A 27853-nucleotide genomic window follows, 5' to 3' on the forward strand; every position below is an offset into this window, starting at 1 on the left:
CTGTACCTTCTGAAGACAAACCTTTTAAGTCAGGGGTCAGCAACCTTTTTCAGCCGTGGGCCGGTCCAACGTCCCTCAGACCATGTGGTGGGCCAGACTATATTTTGAAAAGAAAAATTGGAACAAATTCCTATGCCCCACAAATAACCCAGAGATGCATTTGAAATAAAAGCACACATTCTACTCATGTAAAAACACCAGGAAGGCCCCACAAATAACCCAGAGATGCATTTTAAATAAAAACGCACATTCTACTCATGTAAAAACACTGATTCCTGGACTGTCCGTGGGCTGGATTGAGAAGGCGATTGAGCCGCATCCAGCCCACAGGCCTTAGGATGCCTACCCCTGTTTTAAGTGGAGATGTTTATCCCAGTCTATATCTGCTTTGGAATTGTCATTAGTACGTTTTATGTTTTTGTTTCGTCAGTTATGGATCTGCAGCCCTGGCCTCCTTAATAATGTTGATGATGATGATGATGATGATAATCATAATCATAATCCTCATCGTTCAAGCTGGCTGAGGCTGATGAGTGTTGGAGTCAAACAAAATCTGGAAGGCACCACTTTGGCTACCCCTACCAACCAAAGTTTGAGTTTAGTACTGTACTACATTTTCAGATGAATATACATAAACAGAGCAACTTTCTTGTGGATGAAATTGCTCGAGAGACGTGTTTATGAAATGCACTCAGAGATCAGGCATGTGCACCACCACTTTTAAGTTTGTTAATAGCAGCTTCCTGCAGTTGAAGGGGAAATCCCCTTTTCTACCAAAAGATGCATCACAGAACTGGGTGTGTGGCTAATTTTGCAGGTCCTTAGACTGCTCGGTATGTGGTTTGTGTTAGGAAGCTGAAAACCCTTTAGATTTCTCTGGGGAGGAAAAGTAGCTTCATTGTCCCATTTAAATCTTGCCTGTGGCTCTTGTGTTTGGCAGAGGCTGAGCCTTTTCAAATGCTGTCTATTTTCCTGTATTTACTTTAAAAACCTGTTGGTCCTTAAGAAAAATTCTAAAACGTTTATTAGTGCAATATCTTTATTAGATCAACCAAATGAACACAAAATACTCAAAATATTTGCACACTATTTTTGGGACATTTTTGGTTGGTCTAATAAAGATATTGCCCTAATAACTATTTTGGCTTATTTAGCGTTGCCCTATTTCAAAAAGTAAAAACCAGGGCATCCTGAAAGTTGTTAAAACCCCCCCAAAATTTGGAAACCCCCCCCCCCCAAATTTTGTAGTACCACCTTTCGGAAATCCCCCTCTGGACGTCAATTCTGCCTTTGAAATCCTGGTAATATGCGGGGAAATCCGGACCTATCCAGCCCTAGATCATTTATTTTTGGTAGCCCATTGAGATACTGATCTACCACAAAGTAGCCCATGTATATTCTAATTACGTTTATCCCCACTTCTCCCTAACACAGGCTGCACACTCTGGTCTGCTCTTTTGCCTTTAGTATCAGATTGATTTGTATAAATTGGAAAATGGAGATATTAATCTCTGTGCCATGAAAAACTCCTGGTAATTCTTACAGATCAGTTCACAGCTAGGAGGGTGCCAGCTGAAACTTTGGTTACTCTACTTTTTGCTTGGCAGCACCAACTGATCTCTAAGCTAGCATTCACAGACCCTCTTCAGCAGAGGCATAGCTAGGGGAGGCAGGGGGCACTGGGTGCCACACCGTGGAGGGTGGCACTTACCGCGGGGCCTGCAGCACGCCTGAGCTGCACGTTTCTCCTGGGAGTAATGCAGTGGCTTGGGTGGCGTGGGGCTTACGTCTGCCTGCCTTTTCGCTGCTCGAAAAAGCGCCGCGGGCCTGCAGCGTGCTTGTGTGGAATGTGGTTTGGACACTGGGATTCTGGCATGCCCTCACCTCCCAATTTGGAACATCACAAATGTGCTGAAGAAGAATAATCACTAGAAAAGTGCCTCTAGGCACATGCAGAGTGCATTTGCCTCGCACTTGAGCAACCACAGCTTCCTGCATTGCAGCTAGGATTAGGAAGAAAGGCCTGAGGATGAAATTCAAGCCCCAGGGTGCTCTATGTGGCCCTCAGAACTTTCACCAAGTGGCACCCAGCACTGGCCCGTTTCCCCCCACACTCTTGGTGACTGCTTCTGTCTGGTTGGAAAATGTGTTTGAACTCTGATAATGTCTCTTTCTTGTCTGGATGGAAGACACAAGAGGGATGTCTTTGTGTAGAAACCAGCCTCTGCCCAACCCACCACTAGTGTGTGGCCAATGAAAGGTTGCCCAGAAGGTAATATGGCCCTTGGGCTGAAAACAGTTGTCCCACTCCTGTTGTAGGTAAACAAACAATGGCTGGGCACATGCTAGCTTCTTTTCCCTTGTGAAGCTGAACAGTTGTGTTTTGATAGCCTTTTAAGGTGGTGACCTTTGATAGCCTTTTAAGCTAATGTGGTGACCTTCAGATGCTGCAGGACTTCAGTGTCCATCATCCCTGGCAACTGGCCATGCTGCCCAGGGTTGTTGGAAGATGGAGTCCTATAGTATCTGGACATGGAAGTCCAATAGCAGGCCAGGATCATTCAGTGTGCACCTTAAAGGGTTACTTCTGTTAATTTGTCAACTAGCCAAGGGGTGGCAGCAGAGGTGTTGCTTAGCAACCAGGTAGAGTTGCATGATCTTCACTGTAGTAGCATGTGCCCTGATTGGTTGTATAGTTCTGAGGGAGTTTTACCTCTGTACATTTGGTTGAGTACCTTCCTTCTATGTAAAATACCTGAACTAAGAAAGAAAATCTCTTATTCCTTTCTCCTCGGATTGTACTGTTTTGTTCATTTTCCTCAGTTATCAGGTTTTCTTCTCTATTTAAGTGCTAACATTCTGGCGCTCACTGCATGGGCTGCCCCTGACCTAGTTTTATTTACTGCCAGTTTTGATATGTAACATCCTTTAGCCTTGCTGCCTGCATCCATGACTCCTGCTCCTGTTTCATCCTCACAGTAACCCTGTGAAGCAGGTTAGATGTACGTGTTACCCAGGGATATTTATGGAGAGTTTGAACACTGCTCGCTTTGCTCCTTGTTCCAACACTCAACTGCTCAACCGCATTGCTTCTTTTACTCTTTCCCTCCAAAGACCCTGAGAATTCATGTCAAACTCAGCAGCCTTACATACGGAGAGTTTGGGGGACCTGGGGTAGCTCAGTGGAAAGAGCACGAGACTTTTAAACTCAGGGTCATGGGTGCAAGCCCCACCTTGGGCAAAAAATTCCTGCATTACAGAGGGTTGGACCAGATGACCCCCGTGGTCCCTTCCAACCCTATGATTCTGTGTCTCAACTGAATCAGTCAAGACGCTGAGGATTAAGCAACTAAACATGGGGGCAACTCCCCTGGTTAGTTCAGAACACTTGATGATTGCAAAAAAGCCAGGAAATGGGATTTTATTCCTTTTACTCTTTGGGAGGAGGGCTCGTGAACATATATTTGTTGCAGTTTGAATGTCCCCTTCTCTAGTTCCCCCAAAGAGGTAACGGAGGGAAGGGCCATAGTTCATTGTTAGAGTGGCCGCTCTGCATGCTGAAGCCCAGGCTCGGTGCCTAGAACACCCTCTTGTCTGAAACCCTGGAGAGCTGCTGCCAGTCTGTGTGGGCAATATTGAGTTGATGGGCCAATGATCTGACTTGATATAAGGCAGCTTCCTCTGTCTAGGAAAGGGCTGCAGTTCACTGGTGGGGCGTTTGCTCTGAGTGCAGAAAGTTGCAGGTCCAATTCTCAGCATCTCCAGGTAGACTAGGAAAAACACCCACCCACCCACCCTCTGTTTAAACAGCTGGAGTCAGGACTCTTGGCACTTTGAAGAGCCTCTGCTGGTCAATGTAGACAACCTTGAGCTAGGTGGGCAAAGTTTGAGGCAGCTTCCTTGTTCCATGCTCTGAAACAGGCAGTGAATACATAGCTGCTGTCCAGTTCAGCAGCTAGTGTGATGCATGCAGTTTTCTGAATCCTCTGCACATTTTTCTTAAATTTGCCTTCTGTCCTCTCAAGTGTTTTTCAAAGGCCATTCTGCTTAATTGTGCTTTTCACAACACACTTCTTCCCTTTGGGTTATCGGTGAAGAAAACAACGCAGGGAGATCTGTAAGATGGTGGAGAGAGGAACAGAGAATCTTTTAAAATGGCTTCTGGCTCTCTGCCTCTGGAGCTGTTTGTGTCTGTTCTCCCCACCAACTCTCTGCCTGAGTACCTCTATATTGCCCTCTGCCAGCTTCCCAAAGAAATGCATTTTGTGTTTTTGACCTTTTCCCTCTTATATTAAAATATTTCAACTTGTATTTTTTTTTAATATTGTGTTAAACCCTGCTGGAATAACATTCCAACCTCTGTGCCAGATATCAGTTTAAAGCCATTTCGTATTTTAGCCACAAATATTTGGATTTGAAGTATTTCTTAGTTTATAACCTCCCCCTCCCCCTTTCTTAAAAAAAAAACAAACACCACAAAAAATGCAGTTGGCAGTGGTTCTTGAACTTTCTTTCTCTTTGGGCCACACTTTCAGGAGAAAAAAAATGCTTGCACCACAACAAATTTTTATTGATGAGAAATACATTGGAAGGAAACAACCCATAGCAGTGTTGGATTTCGAAGAGATATTTGTTTGTATTCTGCAAATAAAATCTATATTTTGATGCTATACTATCACGTACCTACTTTAGCAAAACAAAAACAAAACAAGGCCATCTAGAGCAGTTCAGGTTTACAATCAAAAACTGCCTTTCCCATGGAAAATGAGCGAGGTCCCAACCAAAGAAGAATGGCAACTTAAAATGATGCAATATGCGCAGCTTGTGGACCTAACTCATAGAATAAGAGAACAAGAAGAACATAGGTTTAAAGAAGATTGGACAATGTTTATTGAATATATGGGGGGAAATTGTGTACATTCGAAAACGTTGGCAGCATTAAGATAAATTCAACAGTGTAAATAAGTTTTGATGGATGTAATAATGGAATACACTGAATGGTTTAGTTTATATAAGATATGCAGGGATTTATGTTACGCAAAATGAACCAGGGAAAGAGAAGAAGGGAAGTCGTTGATATTTTATGGTAGTCCAGCAGCATCTGAAGCGCACTAGGTGACTCACACCTGCTTAAGAATAATAACAACAATGACTTTATTATTTGTACCCTGCCCATATGATTGGGTTAACCCAACTACTCTGGGCAGCTTCAACAGGTCTTAAGTGTGTGAACTTGCAAGATGGTTGACAATGATGAAACCCTCTCTTCTTCCTCCACAAGTCACTCGGCATCAGAAGAGGCCTCGGGGTCTGACTCGGCCAGCCAGTCCGACAGCGAGCAAGGAAGCGAGCATGGGAGCGAATCCAACAGCAGCTCGGAGACTTCCGAAAGCCAGTCTGAATCCGAAAGCGGCTCGACGGGCTCAAAATCTCAGCAGACGCCTCTGGAAGCCAAGGAGAAACCAACATCCAAGAAAGAAAGGCTCGCCGATGTCAAAAAAGTATGTTGTTCCCTTGCTGGTGGGTATGTCTAACTCAGTTGGGTAGCCTTTGGCGGAGGTGGCAAAGCACAGCCTGGTCTCTTGCCATCTACTACAAGGTCTTCTGTTTCCGGGGTTTCAGGTTTTGGTTTGATATCCTGATATTCATCTGCCTTTGCCAACCTGCTGGCTATGGCTGATGGGAATTGTAGTCTAAAAGGTCTGGAGGGCAATGACTTGGCAAAGCCTGAATTGTGTACCCTTCTGGATTCTTTTGTGTGTTGTCGGAATTTGGCTGAGTTGCCTCTTTGGTACCGCTGAAAGAAATTCTGAAAAGAAGGGACAGTTTGATTGGAAGGTTTGCAAAGAGCTAATCATGATGCGTTAAAATAAAATTTAAAAAGTGGCAGGGAAAAGACATAGAATGAGGAATGTATTAAAGGTCTGCAGAATTAGAAAGAGTTTGTAGGAAATTCTATCTTGAAGGAGAGGCGAGCTTGCAAAATCCACACACTCCATGCTATTCCTACTTTTGTTAGATAAGAATTTAAGGGTTTCTCTGCTGGATCAGGCGAAAGGCCTATCTAATCCAGCATCCTCTTCTGACAGCAGCCAAGCATTTGCCACTTTTGGAAGCCACAAGCCATCCTTGAGTGCCGGCGATGCACCAATATAGGGCTAGAGGCAAGGAGCTTGTAATCAGTCTGTGGAACTCACTGCCACAAGATAATTTTGTTTATTCATTATTTATTTAGCATATGAGTGATGGCAGGCAACCCATCTGCATGGCTTTAAAAGCAGATTGGACAAAATCACAAAGCCTTGGTATGTTAGCTGGCCGTGATAGTGGAGTTGAACCTCCATGTTGTTGTTTTTATTTTGATTATGTACTTTGCGATTTTATATTCTGATTTTATCCTGTGAATCGCCCTGAGACCTGTGGGTAGAGGGCGGTATATAAATTCAATAAATAATAATAATAATAAAGTTCTTTTGAGTACTGATCCCTGGTTATAAGTGACAAGAGGAAGCCATTGGTGTCTCGCCATTCTTGCTTCTAGCCTTGTAGAGTTCTTGGGAGCATAAGAAAGAGGGAACATCTGTCGACTGCCCTGAATCCATGGATGAAGGATGCAGTACAAATGTGATTATGATTTATTTTGCAGATGTGGGAAGAATATCCAGATGTTTATGGGGTGAGGAGGTCGAACCGAAGCAGGCAGGAGCCCTCGCGCTTTAATATAAATGAAGAGGTAAGGGGAGGGAGGATAAAGAGGAGGGGAAAGACATTATTGGGAATGGCCAAGCCATTCTGTTCAGTGTTGCCTTTGAAACACAGAGGTGGCGCCATGGCAGTTGCATTTTTCCATTGGACGTGCCGTGCGCCATTCCTGCAGTCTGACCTGAGCAAGCAGCGCCCATGGAATGCCCCTGAACTTTCAATGTTATGGTTAAAAAGTTCCAGTTGCACAATCCGAATTGGAAGTCTGATGTGGTTGTGATGTAAATGCTGGGAAAATGATTGCAGGAACGGCTGTGCTTGGAACCTCAAGAGGGACCATTGAGATGAATTCATTTTGTGTGTATGTAGGAGTGTGTGTTTGCATGATGTTTCATTTCACTAAATCATTTCCCTCCCTTTCGCACCTGTAGATAATTAGTCATCTCTTGAATTCAGTGCATGAAATGAACTCAGTTTGGGGTTTTAATCATCTGTTGGCTGAGACATTTCTCTCCTTCCCTGCCTTCCATCAAATTCTGCTAAGAACAATGTGGTTCTGGAACTTGCGACCTTTTATTTGCTGTCCATTTTGTGAGTTGCTTTTTTCTCCCCCCTCCCTTCAATATTCCCCCACAGCCTACCAATTTTTAAGGAGGGTAAGCAGTGGTTTCGCCTTCTGTTTTTTACAGATGGAGAAAATGAGGCTCAGGAAAGTTCAGAGTCACACTGAAAATGTCCAAGTTGGAAACCCAAAGGTAGGCACCTAAATTTATATTCAAGCACCTGAAAATATAAGCGGCACCCGCATCTCCCATTCGGGAGTCCTCTGAAAATGGGTCCATTTATGCTTGGGTGCCTATATATGGATTTAGGTGCCTAGCATCAGGCACCCACGGTTGAGCATTTTGTCTCAAAATGCAAATTATTGTTCTTGGCCACTTGCGGCCAACTCGGAGCTGAGTTTTGATTAGATTTGGCTTTCCTCCGTGTGCAACTTGATAGCACACTGACTTGTGTTGCATCTCCAGGGTCAAAGCTGGGATGCATCTGAGGACCAGTTGCTGGGGTGCGAGGGAAAGTGCTGTGGCATTCATATCCTGCTTGCAGGCTTCTCAGATGCATCTGAGAGCATGCTGCAGGACTAGATAGCCTGTTGGTCTGATCCAGCTGCCAGGCTGTTCTTACATTCATAAAAAAGGTGGTGCAGAGTTGGCCAGAGATGGTCTTGTTTCCTACCTTTTAATACAGTCTACCTGCCAAAACCCTCGAGGCAGTTTACATTTTTATAATAAGCACTTCTGGATTTAAGATCTGTCCATCAGGACAAACTCACATACTAACACATAAGGTCAAACACACACTTGCATATTCAGGTTAGGGACAGGGCGCCTGTGGCTGTCCATATACTCCTGGACTACAACTCCCAGCAACCCTGACTATCGGCCATGCAAATTGGGACTGATGGGTGTTGGAGTACAGGCAATTCCCTGTTTGCGTGGGAGTTGCGTTCCAGGTCATGGTTCGTGTTGGCGGTTGCGCATCAATCGAACACACACAAAATAGCCTCTACCTGTATATCAGCATCTCGAGGGCCACAGGTTCTCTATCCCTACAGTATATATATCTGCATTCTGCAATGTTTCTCCCGCTTGACTCCCCAACACTTTCCACAAATACCAGCTGTGTTTTACTCTGTAATGCATGGGGTGTGTTTGTGTGTGGACGCAAGGAAAGTGCTTAAGCAAATGCTCCCCTCTATTGTCCACCCAACTTCCCCTCCTTTTTCTGCTGCTCTGGGGAAACCCCCCTCCCAAGTCCCAGATGTGGGTGGTCCAACATCCCTTCCTCTTATTGCCTCACAACAGTAATTAAGCAACCAAGCGCCCTTTACAACGGTGCTGCCTGCCAAGTGCCAAAGCCTTAGGGCTGCCTCCATGTTTTGTTTTATAACTTTCACAGTAATGGTAAGCACATATTCTCATCTCCCATATTACAGGTGAGAGAAAACAGACTTGCTCACTGAGTGAGTTAATGATGGAGGCAGAATTTGATTCTCAGTCTCCTAACTATCACACTGAGCCAGCTCTCAAGATGCTGGCAAAGAGATGCACCCCGTTTCTATACTACTCACCCATGGCACCCATTTTTCTGCAGTACTCTGTGGCCAGATTGTTGCTCCCTTCCTGTCCTATGATACTTAGTGATCCCACGATCACAGATGGTGTGTGTCCCCCACTTCAACTCCTCCACCTCCCAAACTTCCTAGTTTCCATTATGAGATGGGAAATGAGAAAGCCAGGGGATACTTTGCAGACCATTGTAGTTGTTTGCTTTAGGGGTGATCACGCTGCCTATGGCCCTTCAGAGGCTGCCAGACGTCCAGCCATGCACACAGGACAAAAATGAACAATGAGATTTGCTAGCACAGGAGATAGTAAGGGCCACCAACTTGGATGGCTTCAAAAGAGGATTAATTGAGGAAATGGCTATCACTGGTTACTGGCCAGGATGCCACATTATGCCTCTGAATACCAGTTACTGAGAATTTCAAGTGTGGAGAGGGCTGTTCCATCCAAGTCATGCTTGTGTGCTTCTCAAAGCCTTCTGTAAGAACAGCATGCTGGTCTAGATGGGCTTTTGGCCTATCCACCAGGGTTCTTCTTATCTTCTTAACTCTTATCAACACAGACCATCATCCACATTGGTGGAGGCTACTGGGAGGCAGATTCCAAGAAAGTCTGGAGAGTTACATGTTCCCCATTATTGACAAAAATCCACAGATCCTCCCTCCCCGTCCCCCAAGAAAGGTCAGATCCAGTGGGCTGTTAGCATGCCATTTATGCCAGCTTTTGTTTTCCTTTTTCCCAAGTTCTGCAAATACTAGGCTCTCTCTGTAACGATGGCCCAGCATGCACTGTGCTGGTGATGTCACACCCACCTCAGATCTCCGCTGCAGACGAAAGCAGCTCCCTCTAGGGGCTCAGGTAAGTCCTGTCCTTTTTTTGTTTTACAATATTATGTGGTCTCGTAACTATTGGGCCCATTTCCTCCATTGCCATTGGCTATGCTGTAAGATAAAGAGTTGAAAACAAAAACAAAAAAATACACACATATGTGTCGTTCAGTAGGAAACTTTTGCTTATACCACACAATATTGTAAAACCCAAAAAAGAACGCTCCTCTTCCCTTCTGAAATGGAGGTGGAAACGCAGAGTAGGCCCATAGCTCACCACATGGAACAGATGCTTCCTTCCATGGAACAAGGAATGGGGAAGTTTGCTGGCGCACAGTTAGGAAGCTGTGGGAGATTCACTGCTCCCTCACTCCTGCCACCAAGTGATGGTTTGGCTTAGTGTTGTGTCCCAACCTGGGTTCGGGATTGGTCTCACTTCAAAGGAATCACAAGCAGTAAGCTGAGAACAAACCTTGGTTGCAGCTTGTGGTTTGTTTGGAGCGACACAAAGCCCAGTGCCGGGTTGGGACATAGTGCTAAGCCCGACCTGTGCAAGTAGTGAAGCGGCTGCAGTTTTTGTCACTGTGCGCCAGCATGCTTGCTCGCTTGCCTTAAGCCATCGTTTGCCCCAGCACTGTGTTACACCAGCCTCCCTCAGCCATGGATGGAGTTCAAATCAGTTAAACTGAGCTGATGCAAAATTTCTGCATGTGGACACTGTGGTTGCTAAACAAGAGGCATTTCTTCTTAGGCTGTTCTGGGAATTCTGTCTCACTTTATGTTTTTTAAACCAACACCATTCAGTGAAGGAACACCTTCACTTGCGTCAATTTGCACCTAATCCCAGAAGACACGAAACCTGTTTCTAACTGGGACATAGATACATGAGATCCTGGGAAATACATATTTAGCGTTCTCTTAGCTGTCTCCCACCCCCAGGTTCACTATCAGGATGGTCTCCTTATCTGATTGGAACAGGACAAAAAGGGGCACTTAAACCTCCCCCCCTTGGGCAACTTTCTAATTGAAATTGCCCCTCCCAGTCCATTTCCCACTGCTGTTTTGCCCATGTAACCCTAGAAGATTCCTTGCTGTCTTACCTCGTTTGTCTTTCATTTAAAAAAGGTGCTTTTTTCTTCATTATTATGTACACAAAATAAAAATGAAGGAGACAACACCTACAAGCATGTGAGGAGTCGTATGGGTGGAAACGAGACCTTTTGTCTTGGCCTGAAAATGTCTGAAGTAGACACAACGGGTGTGTAGGCAAATGTTGGGGAAGGACCCCTCTCCAAAATAAGCCACAGAATGAAACTAAGCTCTTCCATGTCCACTAGCAGTGGTTTGATTTTTGCTCATATGTTTTGGATTAGACCTCAGGACTTCTGTGGTTTTCAGGTCCACACCGGCCACATGGCTGCCACTTTCTTCTCATCTCCTCTCCTGCCCCACCCATAGTGACATGACCCTCCACTTTTGTGTGGGTGTTGGCGGTTGGGAGGATTCTGCGAGTGCCATCTTAGGGTAGACCGGGCACGAGATGCCCTACTAGGCTTCTTGCCTGATGACAAAGCTCTGAGTTCAACCTCTGGCCTCCAGATACTGTATTTTGGATGACAGCTCCCTGATAGGAGTTGCCTTAGACAGCCAGGACCTGAAGCAAAGCTTGGGGAGGCTCTTATCTGCAGCAGAGAGTGCCAACGAAGGGTGAGACATGCCCACTAGCACAGCACAGAAGCTTTGTGGTGATCGGTAGCTGGCAGGTGGGACTGCCTCGTGTTTTGGGGCAGGGAGCATTGAAGTTGACAAGCCTGGGCCTGTACGTTGGTGCATGTTGGTGCTTGCAAAAGGGGGCTTGCTTAGGGTTGGCTGACATGTCAAGCATTAGCGGTTCTTGGGAGGTGAAGGTTGCTTAAAGTAAGCAAATGGTTCACATCACAGAGCCATAGAACTGTAAGGTTGGAAAGGACTCCAAGGGTCCAGCAGCTCAACTCCCAAATCAAGGATGTAAGTGACAGTGAATAAGCATGTTCCCTCGCCTTTGAACTCTGCAAAGCTCTATTTCATTCTGTTTTGGGTTTTCTTGCCCCCGATGTGCCTGCCTCAAACCCCAGAGAGCTGCTGCCTACCCGTGGAGACAACACTGAGCTCTCACACCCCCTTCTTGACCATCTCCCTATCCCCTCTCATATGACTCTTGCTTCTGCCCCTCTTCAATCCCCCCCCATGGTTGCTGATTGCTTTCTCAAGGATCTTGCTGGTATGGGGGCAACTAGGGGTGTTTTCTTGCCATGGTGCTGTGTGGTTGTCCATTGTTGAGAAGCTACTTCTCTTTGCCTTTTAATTGCAAACCGCACTTGTATGTAACACATGCCCCCTTCTTTGGGGTCCTGCAGAACAACGGTTTGAACTTTCTGGAGAGGGGTGGCTGACCCTCTTCTTCCCAAGGGACAAAATTCAGCCTTGGAAAAGCCTTTGGGGGCTACATGCTAGTGATGGATGTGACCTCACACACAAGAAACCCAGCTGCCTTCCTCATCTTTGTGGATCAGCTGAGGAGGGTTTTTCCTTTTCGCTCTTGCTCATCAAATGATTCATCTCATGACCGGGGAGGGGGCATAATTGGGGTGCTCCACTGGGTGGAGATATTTCTGCCTACCCTAGTACTCTTTTTGCATTTATTTTTATTTTTCTACCACTGACAAAATTGGTATGTTCTTACTGGAGAAGAGAGGAGATGCAATGGAAACAATTTGCTTGGGAGGCTGAATCGGGCCAGCTCTGATCTAGAGCCTAGCCTGTCACAAACTTTTTTAGACATGGAAGCCCATGCCCCTTAGAGAGGTTGTCAGAGTCACACGTGGGGAAAGGCCGTAGCTCAGTGGTAGATCATCTGCTTGGTATGCAGAAGGTCCAAGGTTCAATCCCCAGTATCTCCAGATAGGGCTGGAAATGCTTCCTGCCTCAAACCATGGAGAGCTGCTGCCAGTCAGTGCAGACAATACTGAATGAGATGGACCAAGGGTCTGACTCTGTACAAGACAGCGTAAAGGTTATTGATAGATTGCCTTGTGCACTTGGTTTTGTTCTGTTACTCATTTTAGTCTCCTTCCCTTTTGGGGTTTTTATTCCTTGCTGTGTACTCCCTTCTTCACCCATTTGTGCACCTGTAGCAGAATAGACCTTCTTTTTGGGTCAGGGCTGCAGGCGTTCGGGTGCTTGCCCAAATGGCAGATTTTTAATTTTTTTGCTTAGGCAAGGAGAGCCATCTTACTAGTGTTTTGTCCCTGGTAGTTTGGTGTTGCAGCTTTTGCAGTTTGGGTGTGAACGACTTCCATGTCCGACCACCGTTAGCTGATCGTGAGCATTCAGCAGCAGCAGCCAGGTTGGCCTCCTGCGACCAGCCTCGTTCACGGTTCCCCTTCCTCTCTCCTTTTTCGTTTAAGGGAAATAGCGAGTCTGAGAGCGAAAGCCCCAAAAGAAGAGGCCAAAAGCAAATGAAGAGAACGTAAGTTTTGAGGGCCCTGTAAAACTCTGCATCCTTATTTCTATGATTGTTTGATTGATCACATTCTAAACCACCACCTCAAGGTGACTTCCACATAAGAATATTAAAAACAGCTAAGAACACAAAAAACAACAAATGCATTTATAACAAGACTAAAACCCTAACAGATTGATCCTCATTGTGAAGGCCCATTTGTCCAGCTGAGAAAACCTGTTGGAACAAAAATGTCATCCATTGATTCCAGAAAGTACAGCTAGGCTGGGAGTGGGCTGTCATATCTCAACAGGAATGCTGTTCCACAAAACATGGGCAGTCACACTAAACACCGTGCTCGCTGAGTTCTTTTTTCAGGAGGGTTCTTGCCAACCCTTTATGCTTGAAATGTTAATCCCTCTTGAACATAGTAGAATCATAGAATTGTAGAGTTGGGAGGGACCACAAGGGTCATCTAGTCCAACCCCCTGCAATACAGGAATCTTTTGCCCAACATGGGGCTCAAACCCACAACCCTGAGATTAATACAGCCGCTCTCAAACTGGTACCCACCAGATATTGCTGGACTCCAACTCCCTTGAGCCCCAACCAACATGGCCAGTGGTCAGGGATGATGGACATTGTAGTCCAGCAACGTCCAGAGGGCATTGCAATGTATTCTTCATGTCCTCTGTGCAGCCTACATATGAATTGTGTGTCTACTCAGAGCAACATTTGTGGCATTCTAGAGCAGAGGTAGCCAATGCCAGGTCCTCCAGATGTTGCAGACTACAGCTACCATCATCCCTGACCAATGGCAATGCAGGCTGAGGCTGGTGGGAGTTGTACCCCATTAACAACTGGAGGGCACCACTTTGGCTATGCCTGCTCTAGAGCAAAGGTGGCTAGCCTGTGATCTTCCAGATCAGGGTTTCCCAAACTTAGGTCTCCTCTCCAGCTGTTGTGGGACTACAACTCCCATCATCCCAAGCTAGCAGGACCAGTGGTCAGGGATGATGGGAATCGTAGTCCAAAAACAGCTGGAAACCCCAGTTTGGAAAACCCTGTTCCAGATGTTAGACTCCAGCTCCCATCATCCCTGGCCATTGAAAGTGCTGACTGTGGCTGATGTGAATTAGGGTTCAGAAACATCTGAAAAACCACAGGTTAGTCACCCCTGTTCTGCAGGGAAGCCAGTCAAGCATTTTTAGGTATGATAGCCTATAACATGGGCTATATTGTTTTTAATGTTTCGATCTCATATGCCTTTCTCTCCTTCTCTAGGGCAGGGGGATCATATAGCCCTCCAGATGTTTTCAAGCTACAGCTCCCACTATCCTTTGATCCATTGGCCATGCTGAAGTCTAACATCTGGAAGGCTACAGGTCTCCATTCATACTCTAGATGCAAAAGGGGACATCTTCTGTGTAACAGTTGCACAGAAGAGAGAATTTTGGATGATGCAACTTTTTCCTCGCTCTAAAAGCAAAGAGCCCTCCTTGTTGTTGTTTCGTTTTTAAAAAGGAAAAAAGGCAGGGGGAAAGTTCTAGCCAAAGGAGTGGTGGTAATGTTTTTCAGTGCAGTCTTCCACCCAGGCCAAGCTGTGAGTGCTGAGCTTCTGGCTGAAGACCAGTAACTCTATATCAGTGGTATTTCGTAGTGCAATGGTCAAGAGGCACATAGAGCACATTATCCTAATGTGTATAATAGAGTAAAAAGAGTCAAATCAAGTACAGTTTATGTATCCTTCCGGTTACATAAACTTCAGGACATGTAAGCAGCAAACCCGGATGTATATTTCCGGGTTTTTGCCACACACACAGAAGCGGTTCCTCTGGTTGCGGAAACCTCGGGATCCGACCGGCGCTCCAGAACAGATCCCATCTGCAACCGGAGGTACCACTGTGCAAAAAACACACCATAGAATGAAATAAAATGAGTGTCAACATTTTGCTCTGTTCGCATCACAAACTCCAAAGAGGAAAAATGGCAAAATGTCTGGGGTCAGTTCCTGGTGGGTTTTCCCTTGCTTGCAGCTTAGTACTTGGCCGCACCGAGCACGATAGATGCCTTTTGATCTGAGACAAGTGAAAGGACATAAAACACATCTGATCATCCTGGCAGATTTGACGAGAGGGGCTCTGCAAATGTTTTGTTGCACATCTCAGTAAAAAGGAGCAAAGCAAGGAGGACCTTGGGTCACCGACTCAACTTCTCCAGAGTTGCAGGAGTGCTTGTGCTCCTGGCATGTTGTGTGTTCCCTCCGGAACCGGACATTATAATGATAACCCTTGTTGGGGTTTTGCTTATAAATCTAGGGAACGATGGAAGAGGGAGGGCTCTGAGGACGATGGTGAGGAGGAAGACGGACAGGAACAAGGCACCAGTGCAGAAAGCGAACCAGAGCAGAAGAAAATAAAAGCTCGGAGACCTGTCTTGAGGAGGTAAGAAGGGGTTGGGCGGGTGCTGCCTTCCTTGGGTTTTCCATGCTTCCCTCACCCACCCATAGACTCTGCTTCTGGGCTCTTTTAACAAGCAGCCTGACCTACATATATGTGCAGGAAATGAAAATTTTCCTGCCCTTCCCTGGCTGGGCTTGAGGCTCCCAGGGGAGACTGGGCTTACCTCCCCCTATCCTCAACTGCTGCAGTTGGGCCCCCTTGCTCTCCCCAGCTTCTCCCCTCCCCGACACACCTCCCCCCAGTAGGAACCACCACCGACAACAACAACCTCCCACAAATATAAAATGGTGGAAACAATTATTGGGCTCCCATTAGCCCCAGACAGCACAGTTAATAGCCAGGGATGATGAGTGATGTAGTCCCAACAAGAGCAAACATAGGCAAACTCTGGCCCTCCAGATGTTTGGAACTGCAATTTCCATCATCCCTGACCACCGGGATGGTCTGTTAGCTAGGGATGATGGGAGTTGTAGTCACAAACATCTGGAGGGCTGGAGTTTGCCTGTGCCTTATCTAGAGGGCACCAAGGTTGGGAAAGGCTGTCCTTGCTCAGCTGCTCCCTTTGTATCCCACGGTCTGTATAATACACACCGTGGTCTGTTTTCATGCTCGTTTTTTAGAGCAGCGAGCAAAGCGATTGCGAAAAAGGTCTACAAGCCCCAGCGTGGAAAGAGGCGGAGGAAAACAGAGTCATCTGAGGACGAAGATGATGATGAAGATGACGAGGCACCCAAAAGGCAGACCCGGCGCAGAGCAGCCAAAAACGTCAGGTAATGGCGGGCAGGAGCCCTGGTGCACGGAGAACGACCATTTCTAGATTTGTATATGGGCAGAAGCAGACCAGTGTCTGCATGTGAACCCCTGTGTTGTCTTCGGTCCTCTACTAAGAGTGGCCTCTTGAGAAAATTCCCAAAAAATGTTATATTGATGGTATTTGATGCCTTGGAAAGTATTAAAAAATGTACAAAAATGTCCCAAATAATTGTTGGAGATGTGGGGAACCAAGTGTCAATATGTTCCATATGTGGTGGGTGTGTAAAAAGATTAAAATATTCTGGAGTGATATTTATTTGGAACTAAAAAAAAAAGTTAAAGGTATCCCTTCTTAAACAAACCAGAATCATTTCTACTCGGTATAACAGGCCCTGACATTCCTCAGAACGTAAGAAAGGTTTCCCTATATGCTACAGTAGCTGCAGGAATATTTATTGCTACACACTGGAAAAGTGATAAAGTCCCCTCCAAATCAGAGTGGCTATTGAAAGTTGTAGAATATGCTGAGCTAGATAACCTTTCAGAAAGAATCAAAGATAAGCCAAAGCAGAAGTTCATCTCAAATTGGGAAGTTCTCAAGAACAGCTGAGAACAGCTGCTGTGACTTAAATTCTGTAACAGCCTTTGAATAACCTCTGTAAATAATTTCTACAACAAGAGAATGATACAATTATTTGTACTTTATTACTAAACAAATGGACAAATCTATGCAATAGGTTTCAAGAGAACAAAATATGGAAAAGACGGGAAGTCTGACGCTTTGGAAGAAAATTTATTGTTAAAATGTTAGTTTTCCCCCTTTTTGTATCAGTTTATTGGTAACAATGAACTCAAGTTTATGTTGTACAGTTGTAAATAAGTGTAATAAAGCATAATGAATTTTTTAAAAAAGAAAAAAAAGTGGCCTCTTGAGGGAATGTTTTGTGTATCAAGTCGGAAGGTGCTTTACACTGAGTCAGATCACTGGTCCATGTAGCTCAGTACTGTCTACATCAGTAGTTCCCAGTTAGCTAAGTACTACAGACCCCTGTTTTTCAAAAGCCAAGCCATGGGCCCCCTGCTTTTGAAGATGTTTATACAGTGGTACCTCTGGATGCGAACGGGATCTATTCCGGAGCCCCATTCGCATCCTGAGTAGAATGTAACACCCGACTGCATGTGATGTCATTTTGAGCGTCTGCGCATGTGCGAGCGGCGAAAACCTGAAACCGGGTCGCCGCGGTGTGCAACCCGAAAATGCTTAAACTGAAGCTACTTCAACCCGAGGTATGACTGTACTTCTTTGGCAGTTTTTGTTATGTGAATGGTGCCACCATAACCTCCAACACATATCAGCGCAAACCTGGGGCGCACTTCCATGCAAGAGCGTGACACCCCAAAAATGAGTGTTTTGGGGTGCCGCAGTCTCATGTGAGTCGTGCGTCTTGCACGTTTTGGGGTGCCGTGCTCTCATGCTAAGTAGGACAGGGGACCCAACATGTCAGCAGCCATGGGGGTTGAACCCAGCACTGTCTTGTGACCTCGCCACTCCAAGAGGGATTGGAGCCCCACAGCACAGCAGAATATAAGCACATTTGTGTGTATATATATATATATATATATATATATATATATATATATATATAGAAAGAGACTTATGCTGTTGCCTTTTTGGTCCTGCCTGAAGTTACAAGGAAGACGATGACTTTGAGACGGACTCGGACGACCTGATTGAAATGACAGGAGAAGGGACTGAGGAACAGCAGGATAACAGCGAGACCATCGAGAAAGTGATAGACAGCAGGGTGGGCAAGAAAGGAGGTGAGTGTCTCCAAGAAAGGAGGTGAGGGGCACCTGCCTTGTGCCAGTGGTCTCACTTGGTATATTTAGCTAAGCTTGGTCAACTCCCGACAGGGTGATGCACAGGTACAGATAGAAAAAAAAGCCCCCCATGCAATAGCGTTCAGCAATAAAACAACATAAACGCAAAAAACAGCAGTGCCATTTAACCAACTGAATTATAAAACAAAAAACTTAAAACCAGCTGTTCAATATGCTGGAATGTCTGGCCAAAAAAACAGAGGCTTCAGTTGGCTGCGAAAAGGACAGATACCAAATTGGGATGATTTTAGAAGGGGCCAAAGAGACAACAGAGAAGGCGCCCATTTGGTATTTAATGGGAGGGAGTTCCCAAGCATTTTTGCAGGTTTGAAGTTTTCTCACTGCAAAACTCACTTCCGCAGGAGGCCGTGATGGCCACCAACTTGGACGGCTTAGGAAGTGGATTGGGCAAATGCACAGAGGACAAGGCTTTCTGTGGCTACTAGCCAACGGCTACGCTCTGGTTGGAGCCAGATGCTGCAAACCAAAGGAGTTGGTGGGGGAAGAGTGCTTTTGTGCTGCATCCTGCTTGCTGGTTCCCCACAGGGATCTGAGTTGACTCCTGAGAAAACAGGATGCAGGACAAAGATGGGCCATTGCCCTGACCCGGTGGTCTCTTCCTAACGTTGATTAACTTCTGCTGTCTCTTTGACAGCCACTGGCGCTTCCACCACTGTCTACGCGACAGAAGCGAACGGCGACCCTTGTGCCGACTTTGATCCTGAGAAGGAGGAAGGGGAGCTTCAGTACCTGATTAAGTGGAAAGGCTGGTCGTACATCCACAGCACGTGGGAGAGCGAAGATTCCCTGCAGCAGCAGAAGGTCAAAGGGCTGAAGAAGCTGGAGAACTTCAAGAAGAAAGAGGACGAGATCAAGCAGTGGTATGTCTCCTCTGTATTCAGGGGTCCTCTTCCCAATGAAGGTCACTTGCACGAAGCAGGATGCAGGTCTAGCCACACGGAGCGAGCTCCCACACCACTTCCATGTTGGTGTAGTGGTTAGAATGTTTGACTAGGACCTGGGAAACCAGGGTTCAAATCCCCACTTGGCTGGGAAGCTCTCTGAGTGACCTTGGCCCAGTCACGATCCCTTAGTTTAGTTTAGCTTCACAGGGGTGTTGAAGGTAAAGGGATCCCTGACCATTAGATCCAGTCGTGACCGACTCTGGGGTTGTGGGGTTGCGGCACTCATCTCGCTTTATTGGTCAAGGGAGCTAGCATACAGCTTCCAGGTCCTGTGGCCAGCATGACTAAGCAGCTTCTGGCAAACCAGAGCAGTACACTGGGGCCGTGGCATAACACAAGATGGCTGCCACATCTGAAAGAGCAGAAAAAGAGAGAAGGATACAAAATGGTGCAAGACTACCAAATCAAACACACTCATCGGTGAGGGGGAAAGGCACCTATTGTCAGCCACTGCTCTTACAGAAAGAAGCTCCTCTTCTCTGTTTAGAATAGAAGAGAGGGTGGACGTTCAGTTTTGGCACCCAGTAGAAACATGGTCACATTTAAGAGTGTGTGTTCAATGTAAGAGAGACTTAGCCAGTGCAAACAGGAACTGAGCATGAAGAGCAAACAGTCTCTTTCACATTGTGGATTTTTGAGGAGTTAGGTTTGGAGACCTTTTGTGGGCACCTCAGGGCAGCACATTGGCAGCCTCCTGTTCTAGCTTTTACCTGCACTCACTCTGCAAAGGGCCTTTATCTGTCTCTTTCCTGCACAGGCTGGCAAAGGTGACTCCCGAAGATGTGGAATACTATAACTGCCAGCAAGAGCTGGCTTCCGAGTTGAACAAACAGTACCAGATAGTGGAGAGAGTGATTGGTGAGTCCAGAGCTCTGTGTTCGCCCCAAGTATGCCACTGAATGCTAGTTACCAGAGTCGCAGGTGGGGAGAGAGTGCTCTTGCACTAGAGTCCTGCTTCTGAGCATCCAGTGGATGCCTTTAGCCACTGTGAGGACAGGGTGCTGGACCAGATGGGCCTCCTTTGGCCTGATCCATCTTCAGGGCCCTTCTTACATTCTTTTGATGGTCTTCACAGTTCTACATCGCTGTATTTATTGGTGCTGTTCTGTTCTTGATACGCAGCTGTGAAGACGAGCAAATCGGCAATCCCCGGGTCTGAATTTCCAGGTAACTTTTCACGCTTTTAATGGCTTCACTGAAACAAACGGCGCCAGTTTTTTCAGAAGGGGCCTCGTGTAGGGTAGCACCTGTCAAAGATGACACCAGGCCTTTCCTGTTTTGTTGTTTTGTTTCAACACCTGTAGCTCACAACCGCAAATCCTCCTCCACTGATCCCGAATACCTTTGCAAGTGGATGGGGCTTTCGTACGCAGATTGCAGCTGGGAGGATGAGGCCTTGATAAGCAAAAAATTCCAGCACTGCATTGACAGCTTCAACAGTAGGAACAACTCCAAAACGATGCCCACCCGGGATTGCAAGGTTTGTCTGCTTTTCCTTTACCTCTCTGGACTTTGTTTTGTCCACACACACACAAAATAGATTTGATTTCTCTCCAGTGGATTGTCGCCAGCTGGAAAAACCATATGCTTTCCTTCGTAAATGTTGGTGAACCTTTCAACTATGTGATGCACTCTTTGTAATGACAACAATAATAACAATTATTATTATTATTATTTATACCCCACCCATCTGGCTGGGTTTTCCCATCCACTCTGGGCGGCTTCCAACAAAATATTAAAATACAATAATTCATCGAATATTAAAAGCTTCCCTAAACAGGGCTGCCTTCAGATTTCTTCTAAAAGTCATATAGTTGTTAATTTCTTTGACAACTAATGGGAGGGCGTTCCACAGGGGGGCACCACTACCAAGAAGGCCCTCTCCCTGGTTCCCTGTAGTTTCACTTCTCACAGTGAGGGAACCACCAGAAGGCCCTCGGTGTTGGATCTCAGTCTGGGTGGAGATGCTCCTTCAGGTATACTGTACCGAGGCTGTTTAGGGCTTTAAAGGTCAGCACCAAGACTTGGAGAACCTGCACGGAGAACCTGATTGCCTTTTCCAACTTTCAAACCCTTCAGTTTTATTCAGTTGACCAAGAGTCGATTATCTTGCCTTCCCAGGTGCTGAAGCAGAGGCCTCGATTCGTTGCCTTGAAGAAACAGCCAGCTTACATTGGTGGTGAGAACCTGGAGCTCCGAGACTACCAGCTGGAAGGCCTCAATTGGCTGGCTCACTCGTGGTGCAAGTAGGTGAAAGGAAGTTGGCTGGAGGGATGATCGGGTTTGAACTTGAGAGTGAATCCAAGCTTTTCGGGACCCTTTTCCTTGGCTTTCCCCAGTGTTGTTCAACCTGGGCTGGTGGTAGTGGTTCACCTGCAAATCACAGGCATCCTCTGTTGTCATCAGAACAGAGGGGGGGGCTGCTTTATCCTAAGTCAGACCTTTGGTCCATTTAGCTCAATGTTGTCTACACTGACTGGCAGCATCTCTCTGGGGGTTTCAGAACAGTGTGTGTATGTCTTTCCCAGCCGTATCTGGAAATGGCATGGATTTAACTTGGGACCTTCTGCATGCAGAGCAAATGCTTTGTCACAGAGTTAAAGCCCAAAGCCCAGATTTGGGATGTGTTCCTATCCATGCCAATGGTCCACTTAACTTCACCTTTTGTTGTGCCCCTGGCATGCGGACCTGGGAGGTTAGCTATGAAGGAGCTCCAGCTGAAAAAGATCCCCCACCCCTGATGTAGACAAATGCTGAGCTAGATAGTCAGCTTCCTTTGCAATTACCCTTCTGAAGCATGTACACTTCTGAAAAATCTACTGCTTTTGTATATTCAGTGACTGGGGCCCATTTTATTTTTTTTAATAGTTGCCCACTGAGCAGAGTTGGGGGTTTTTTTGGATATAATTGTTGGAGGTGGATGGGAAGTGTCTGCCGTTTCCTGAGCTCTTTGCAGGATCGTTTGGATAAAAAAGCAATTAATAAATGAACTAGAAGTACCTGCCAAATGTGCAAATATGTTTTCTTAAAAAAGAAAAGAAAAGGAGACTTTGACCTTTGCTGAGAACATTATATAGTTGTTAAAAGGTTGTTTTTTTTTAAGTAAGCATGAGACATGCTCTTAAAGGGAGATGCCCTCTTCCCCCAAATCTGTAATACTAATATACTGTTTCATCTGATGAGAAACGCAGGCTATTCCCAAAAGAATGTTCTTAAGGCACTTTGCATTTTTGCAATGCAATCTTTAATATAACTTGGTGGAGGTCTTGGAAGCCTCGCCATGACCCTGCTAAAATCTCTTCCCTCCCACTTTCCCTTTCTTGGAAAGCAAGAAATGGCTCCTCTGGCTATTGGCTTCGTCAATAGGAATCAGTTGGTGGATTTATTTCGGATTCTTTTACGCTGCTACTCATGTGTGCAAGATTCTTGTGGTATCCACACGATGTTGTCCTCATCAAAATGTTTCTGCAGAGTTGGTTAAAACAAAAAACCCTTTCTGTATTTTCCAGGAAAATGGTAAATCTGAATTAAAAGAGGAAAATAAGTAGGACAATGCTTTGATTAGGATGGCATGCATGAAGAAGAAGTATAAACCTTCTGGCTTATACCAGAAATGCGTTGGAAATGTGAGCTGACCAGTGAGTCGTGGGCATTGATCGTTTCCTCCTCTCTTCTCCTGTGTCCTTTCAGGAGCAACAGTGTCATCCTGGCAGATGAGATGGGCTTAGGGAAGACCATCCAGACCATCTCTTTCCTCTCCTACCTCTTCCATCAGCACCAGCTGTACGGCCCCTTCGTGATCGTGGTGCCCTTGTCAACGCTGACCTCGTGGCAGAGGGAGTTTGAGATCTGGGCCCCGGAGATCAATGTGGTCGTCTATATCGGAGATCAGATGAGCAGGAACGCTGTAAGCTACAGCCCAAGAAGCTGGGTTAACAGAGAACGTGCAAATGGGAGCGTATCTTGGGGTGGGTTTTGCAAACACAGGGTCAAAAAAACTCAGCATTCCTGAAGGACTGGGCTGGCAGTGCATTGAACAGATAATTACTTTTGTAAAAACTTCAAACTGTTTCATGTCAATGTGTTTGGCTTTTCTAAAGAAGTAGTAATGCAAAGTGAATGTTGAATCGTCCTCCCCAGGGCAAGCCTATATTGACTGTGCAATCATTATTTCTCTTTTCTCCTTATTTGTATTCTTCTTATTTGTAAGAAAGTGCTGAAGCCCCACTAGAAATCTTGACATACATTCAAATGTGGGGAATATTGCATTAGTTTTCCTCACTACCGTATTGGCCTGAATATAAGCGACACCCGCAAATAAGCTGCACCTTTAAAATTCAAGGGGGAAAAAGAAAAAAAAGTCAACAACCTGTATATAAGCTGCTCCCTTAAAATTGGGTTACAGGCTGAAAATTGCTGTGGTTGGTAGAATTGTAACTCCGAGCCAATTTTAAGCCTTTGATCTTGTAAACCCGCAAAAGTTATCGTACAATCGCTAAAATCGCAAATCGCTATTCAATTGCTACAGTTCTGCAGGCACTCACACCCATAAATGGCAAATGTAGAAGAAAACCCTACGGGTTAATTTCACAACAGTTTCAAGTTCGCAAACCAGCAATAAAGCATTTTTTTTGGTTCCGTTTTACCGTATGTCTGTTTCAGCAGTGATATCATAAAAGCCCATTTTTGTAAGGTCACGAATTTAAGCTGCACTTTAACTTCACGGTTGGAATTTGGAAGAAAAAAAGCGTGGCTTATATTCGGGCCAATTCGGTATCATGCTAGCACTGCTTTCCTTTCACACTGATGGAGCAGCTGCATTGCATCCCAGGTCCAATCCTTGGCCTCTCTGGGTAGAGCTAGCAAAGACCTCCGTCTAAGAACGTGCCTTGCAAATGAAGCTCATGCTTGAACTTTTGCCTCCTCCTCAGATCCGTGAGTATGAGTGGATCCACGCACAGACCAAGCGGTTGAAGTTCAACGTGCTCATCACAACATATGAGATTCTCCTGAAGGACAAGGTGATTGCATAGACAAGGGCAGGACTGTTGTCTTTCTCCTTGGAAATGGGCACTCCTTCGTATACCACTGGTGACAAGAACCTCCTCCTTGTTTTCATTGGCTCTCCTCTTGCAAAACGTCTGTGTTCAATGGTACATCTTCAGCTTAAAAACAGGGCATGTGAAATAAATTGCGGAGCAAGGATTTTAACCTGGGTCTTCTGGGCCACAAGGGACTCTGACTTGTTAACGCAGCTTCCTTCTCTCCATGCAGCTCCTTCCTGGGCTGCAATACTTGGGGGGCCGAGTACCCTCTGTAAAAAGCGACTTGCTTGCTTTGTGTCCCTCAAGGCACCATGAGGTAGCCATAGATCTCCTCCTTGCTCCCAGAGACACAGCACTTAAGTTTTGCCCTGCTCTGAAGTTGCCATTCAGACATGGAGGATAAGGCAGCTAGCCACCATGGCTCTGCTCTGCTGCTGCCATCTGAGGCAGTTACAGTTCTGAATATGCTGGAAGGGGAGAGAGTGCTCATGTGCTTGAGGGTATCCAGCTTCCCTGAAATGGGAAGGGGGCCAGGTCTCAGCAGCAGAGCAGATGAGTTACGTGCAGAAAATCCCCAGCTCAATTCCTGCAACAAGCTTGTTGCAGGGGATGGGAAAGTTCTCCTTCTGCCCAAGACTACAAGGAGCTGCTACCAGTCAGAGTAGACAATTCAGAGCAGGATAGAACTGCTGTTGGTATGTGGGCAGAGTGTGTAGCCTAGAACGTCCCCCAGAAACTTCTGCAACACACTGTGGCCCCACCTGCATTATAAAGCAGTATCCCAGCCCTTTAAACAGTCAGGAAGAGTGACTGATGGTTAAACCCTTCTGGAAATTGTAGCTCTGTGAGGATAGTAGGGGTCGCCTCACAATTCTCAGCACGAACTACAGCTCCCATGATTCTTTGGGGGAAGCTGTGGCTGTTTAAAGTGGTATCATAGTGCTTTAAATGGAGATGGGGCCTGCGATTTTCTGTGCAGAGTTCCTTTGGCAGATGTAGAAAAGAGCTTGCCAGAAGAGCTAGTAGGTTTGAAAAAGACCTTGTTGATGTGTTGCTCTAGACCGTTCTGGGGAGCATTAACTGGGCCTTCTTGGGTGTGGACGAAGCGCATCGCTTGAAGAACGACGACTCCTTGCTGTACAAGACGTTGATCGACTTCAAGTCGAACCACCGGCTGCTCATCACTGGGACGCCCCTTCAGAATTCTCTCAAAGAGCTCTGGTCCCTGCTGCATTTTATCATGCCGGAGAAGTAAGCCTCCTTACTATGCATCAAAAGTTACACCTGCCTCCAGGGCAAATGGAGCACAAAGGGCGCAGAGCGATAGGAGCATGAGAGTTTGGAAGAAGCTGTGGGGGTGTTATGAGATGTTGCAGAGGGAGCCACCAAAAGTGCAGGGATAGGTATTCTGAGCAGTCTCTTAAGCCTTCCTTCCTTTGTTCCTTTTTTGGAAAGGGCTTCTAGACCCTATGGTCAAAAGTGAAAATAATAATAATAATAGTAATAATAATAATTTTCTCATTATTTATACCCCATCCATCTGGCTGGGCTTCCCCAGCCACTCTGGGCGGCTTCCAACAAAATATTAAAAACAGTAATGCATCAAACCTTAAAAGCTTCCCTAAACACGACTGCCTTCAGATGTCTTCTAAAAGTCTGGTAGTTGTTGTTCTCTTTGACATCTGGTGGGAGGGTGTTCCACAGGGTGGGTGCCACTACCAAGAAGGCCCTCTGCCTGGTTCCCTGTAACTTGCCTTCTTGTAGTGAGGGAACTGCCAGAAGGCCTTCGGCGCTGGACCTCAGTGTCTGGGCAGAATGATGGGGGTGGAGATGCTCCTTCAGATATCCTGGACCGAGGCCGTTTAGGGCTTTAAAGGTCAGCACCAACACTTTGAATTGTGCTCGTAAACGTACTTGCATGCTTCTAGTCCTTAATGCAGAAAGAGTTGGCTTGAAAGGACATTGCCAGTGGCTGGGCAGGGAGCTCTGTACAGAGCTCCTTGCCCCCTGCCCCCCATGATTAGCAGCAGAAGAAAAATAGAGAATAAGATAAAAAAGAGAGAGAGATGCAAATGTACTCAACAGAGCTCCAGTTCTTCCAAGCACAGAAAATGGCATAGGAGTTTGTGGCTGAGTGTGAATGCATGCATGGACATGGGTGTGTGTGTGAGCATGTGCCCAGGTGAGTGTGAATCCAACTGTGTGTGCCTGTGAGTACAAGCGTGCATATATGTGAGTGTGCAGACTCGGGGAGGATGCCCAGCACCTGCCCCTTTCATCTTCACCCTGCAGCCTCTTTCCTTCCTTGCCAACACAAAGTGAGAATCTGCTGCAGATGGTTTTGAAAGCAATTCTGTTCTGAACCTGCAAACTAGTGCAGAATTTGGGTAGCTTTTGATATTTTTTGAGGTTGGGTGGGTCAGAAAGAGGAGGAAGAGGGAGTCCTGCCAGCTCATCTTCACCGTCCTTTTTTTGTGCCCTGTTCTCACTGTCAGGTTTGAGTTGTGGGAAGATTTTGAAGACGACCATGGGAAAGGGCGCGAGAACGGCTACCAGAGCCTCCACAAAGTCTTGGAGCCATTCCTCCTGCGCAGAGTGAAGAAGGACGTGGAGAAGTCTCTCCCTGCCAAAGTGGAACAGATCCTGCGGGTGGAGATGTCTGCCTTGCAGAAACAGTATTACAAGTAGGTGCCTGGTGTCACGGCCAGGACTTCCCAGAGGCTGTGCTGTAAGAAAGATTCTCAGTACGCCTCAATGCACCATGGGGAATAAGGTTATTAGATAAAGGCCCCTGTGAACCCCAATATCTCCCCACAACCCGAAGAGGTTGCCTGATGTATCTCTGTGTGATTTATCCTTTCCCCATCTCTGCATGTGATTTGGAGTATTTGTTTCCCTCCTGATGCAAAGATAGAGTAGCATTAGCTCCCCGCAGGAGGTTCCCTGTTGCATCTCTGCATGAGTCACTGCCAGAGTCCTATCTGGGCCAGTGACTCGTGTAAGGGCACAGGAGGCAGGTTCCTCCAACACTAGTAGTTTTTGCTCCTGGCATCCTCTTTGCCAGCCTGGTCACCCTCTAGATGTTTGGGCCACAAGTTCCACCAGCTTCAGCCACCTGTGGTTCAAACTGTCTGAAGGGCAGCCTGTTGACAGAAGCACAAACACCCTTTCAGCTTTACAAGTGGCCTCTGAGTTTTAATTCAGAACCAATGAGGCCCTCTGCTTTCTAGAAGACACGGGGTTTGCGTAACGTCAGGCTGTTTAAATTGCAAGTGGCAAAAGCTGCATTGTGGATGTCCTTAAATTCCAGGAAGCAGGGAATGCCTTTCATAGTTATAAGTGAAATCTGCTGCAAAATGCAGCAGTATGGAGTTTGCCCGGTCAGCCACACCCTCGTCCAGGATACTCCATTCCATTCTCCCCTGCCCCCCTTTTATCCTCCCATCAAATTTCTGTGTTCGTGGCGCTTTCTCTGTTTTCATAGTTCTCATTTGGAGGGCGCTCCCGCCACCTCAAATACCTTGAGGGTTTTCCTCCTAAATATTATCTTTTGTACTTTTGCAAACCTCCTGGTGATACCTTTGCTTTGAGCATGATTGCTACCATTGTGG

The 27853-nt window shown here is 46.2% G+C and overlaps 1 protein-coding gene across 6 annotated transcripts in view; it reads left to right on the top strand.

The window, feature by feature from the left end:
* CHD2 (chromodomain helicase DNA binding protein 2) overlaps positions 1-27853 on the top strand; it is a 63734-nt gene that overhangs the window by 11461 nt on the left and 24420 nt on the right. For 2 of the 6 annotated variants that reach the window (XM_081888368.1, XM_081888367.1), the window contains exons 3-18: positions 5282-5501; positions 6647-6733; positions 7392-7457; positions 13102-13163; positions 15455-15580; positions 16219-16368; positions 18039-18172; positions 18888-19113; positions 19955-20055; positions 20320-20364; positions 20502-20677; positions 21319-21443; positions 22888-23104; positions 24129-24218; positions 25303-25493; positions 26738-26926. In XM_081888368.1, coding sequence (XP_081744494.1) covers positions 5282-5501; positions 6647-6733; positions 7392-7457; positions 13102-13163; positions 15455-15580; positions 16219-16368; positions 18039-18172; positions 18888-19113; positions 19955-20055; positions 20320-20364; positions 20502-20677; positions 21319-21443; positions 22888-23104; positions 24129-24218; positions 25303-25493; positions 26738-26926 — 2205 coding nt within the window. Of the gene's footprint in view, positions 1-5281; positions 5502-6646; positions 6734-7391; positions 7458-9571; positions 9687-13101; positions 13164-15454; positions 15581-16218; positions 16369-18038; positions 18173-18887; positions 19114-19954; positions 20056-20319; positions 20365-20501; positions 20678-21318; positions 21444-22887; positions 23105-24128; positions 24219-25302; positions 25494-26737; positions 26927-27853 lie in introns of those variants that run through there. The other 4 variants (XM_081888370.1, XM_081888369.1, XM_081888372.1 and 1 more) reach the window with 3 other exon arrangements.

The sequence above is a fragment of the Podarcis melisellensis genome (assembly GCF_964234715.1).
Source record: "Podarcis melisellensis genome assembly, chromosome: 14".
NCBI lineage: Eukaryota > Metazoa > Chordata > Lepidosauria > Squamata > Lacertidae > Podarcis > Podarcis melisellensis.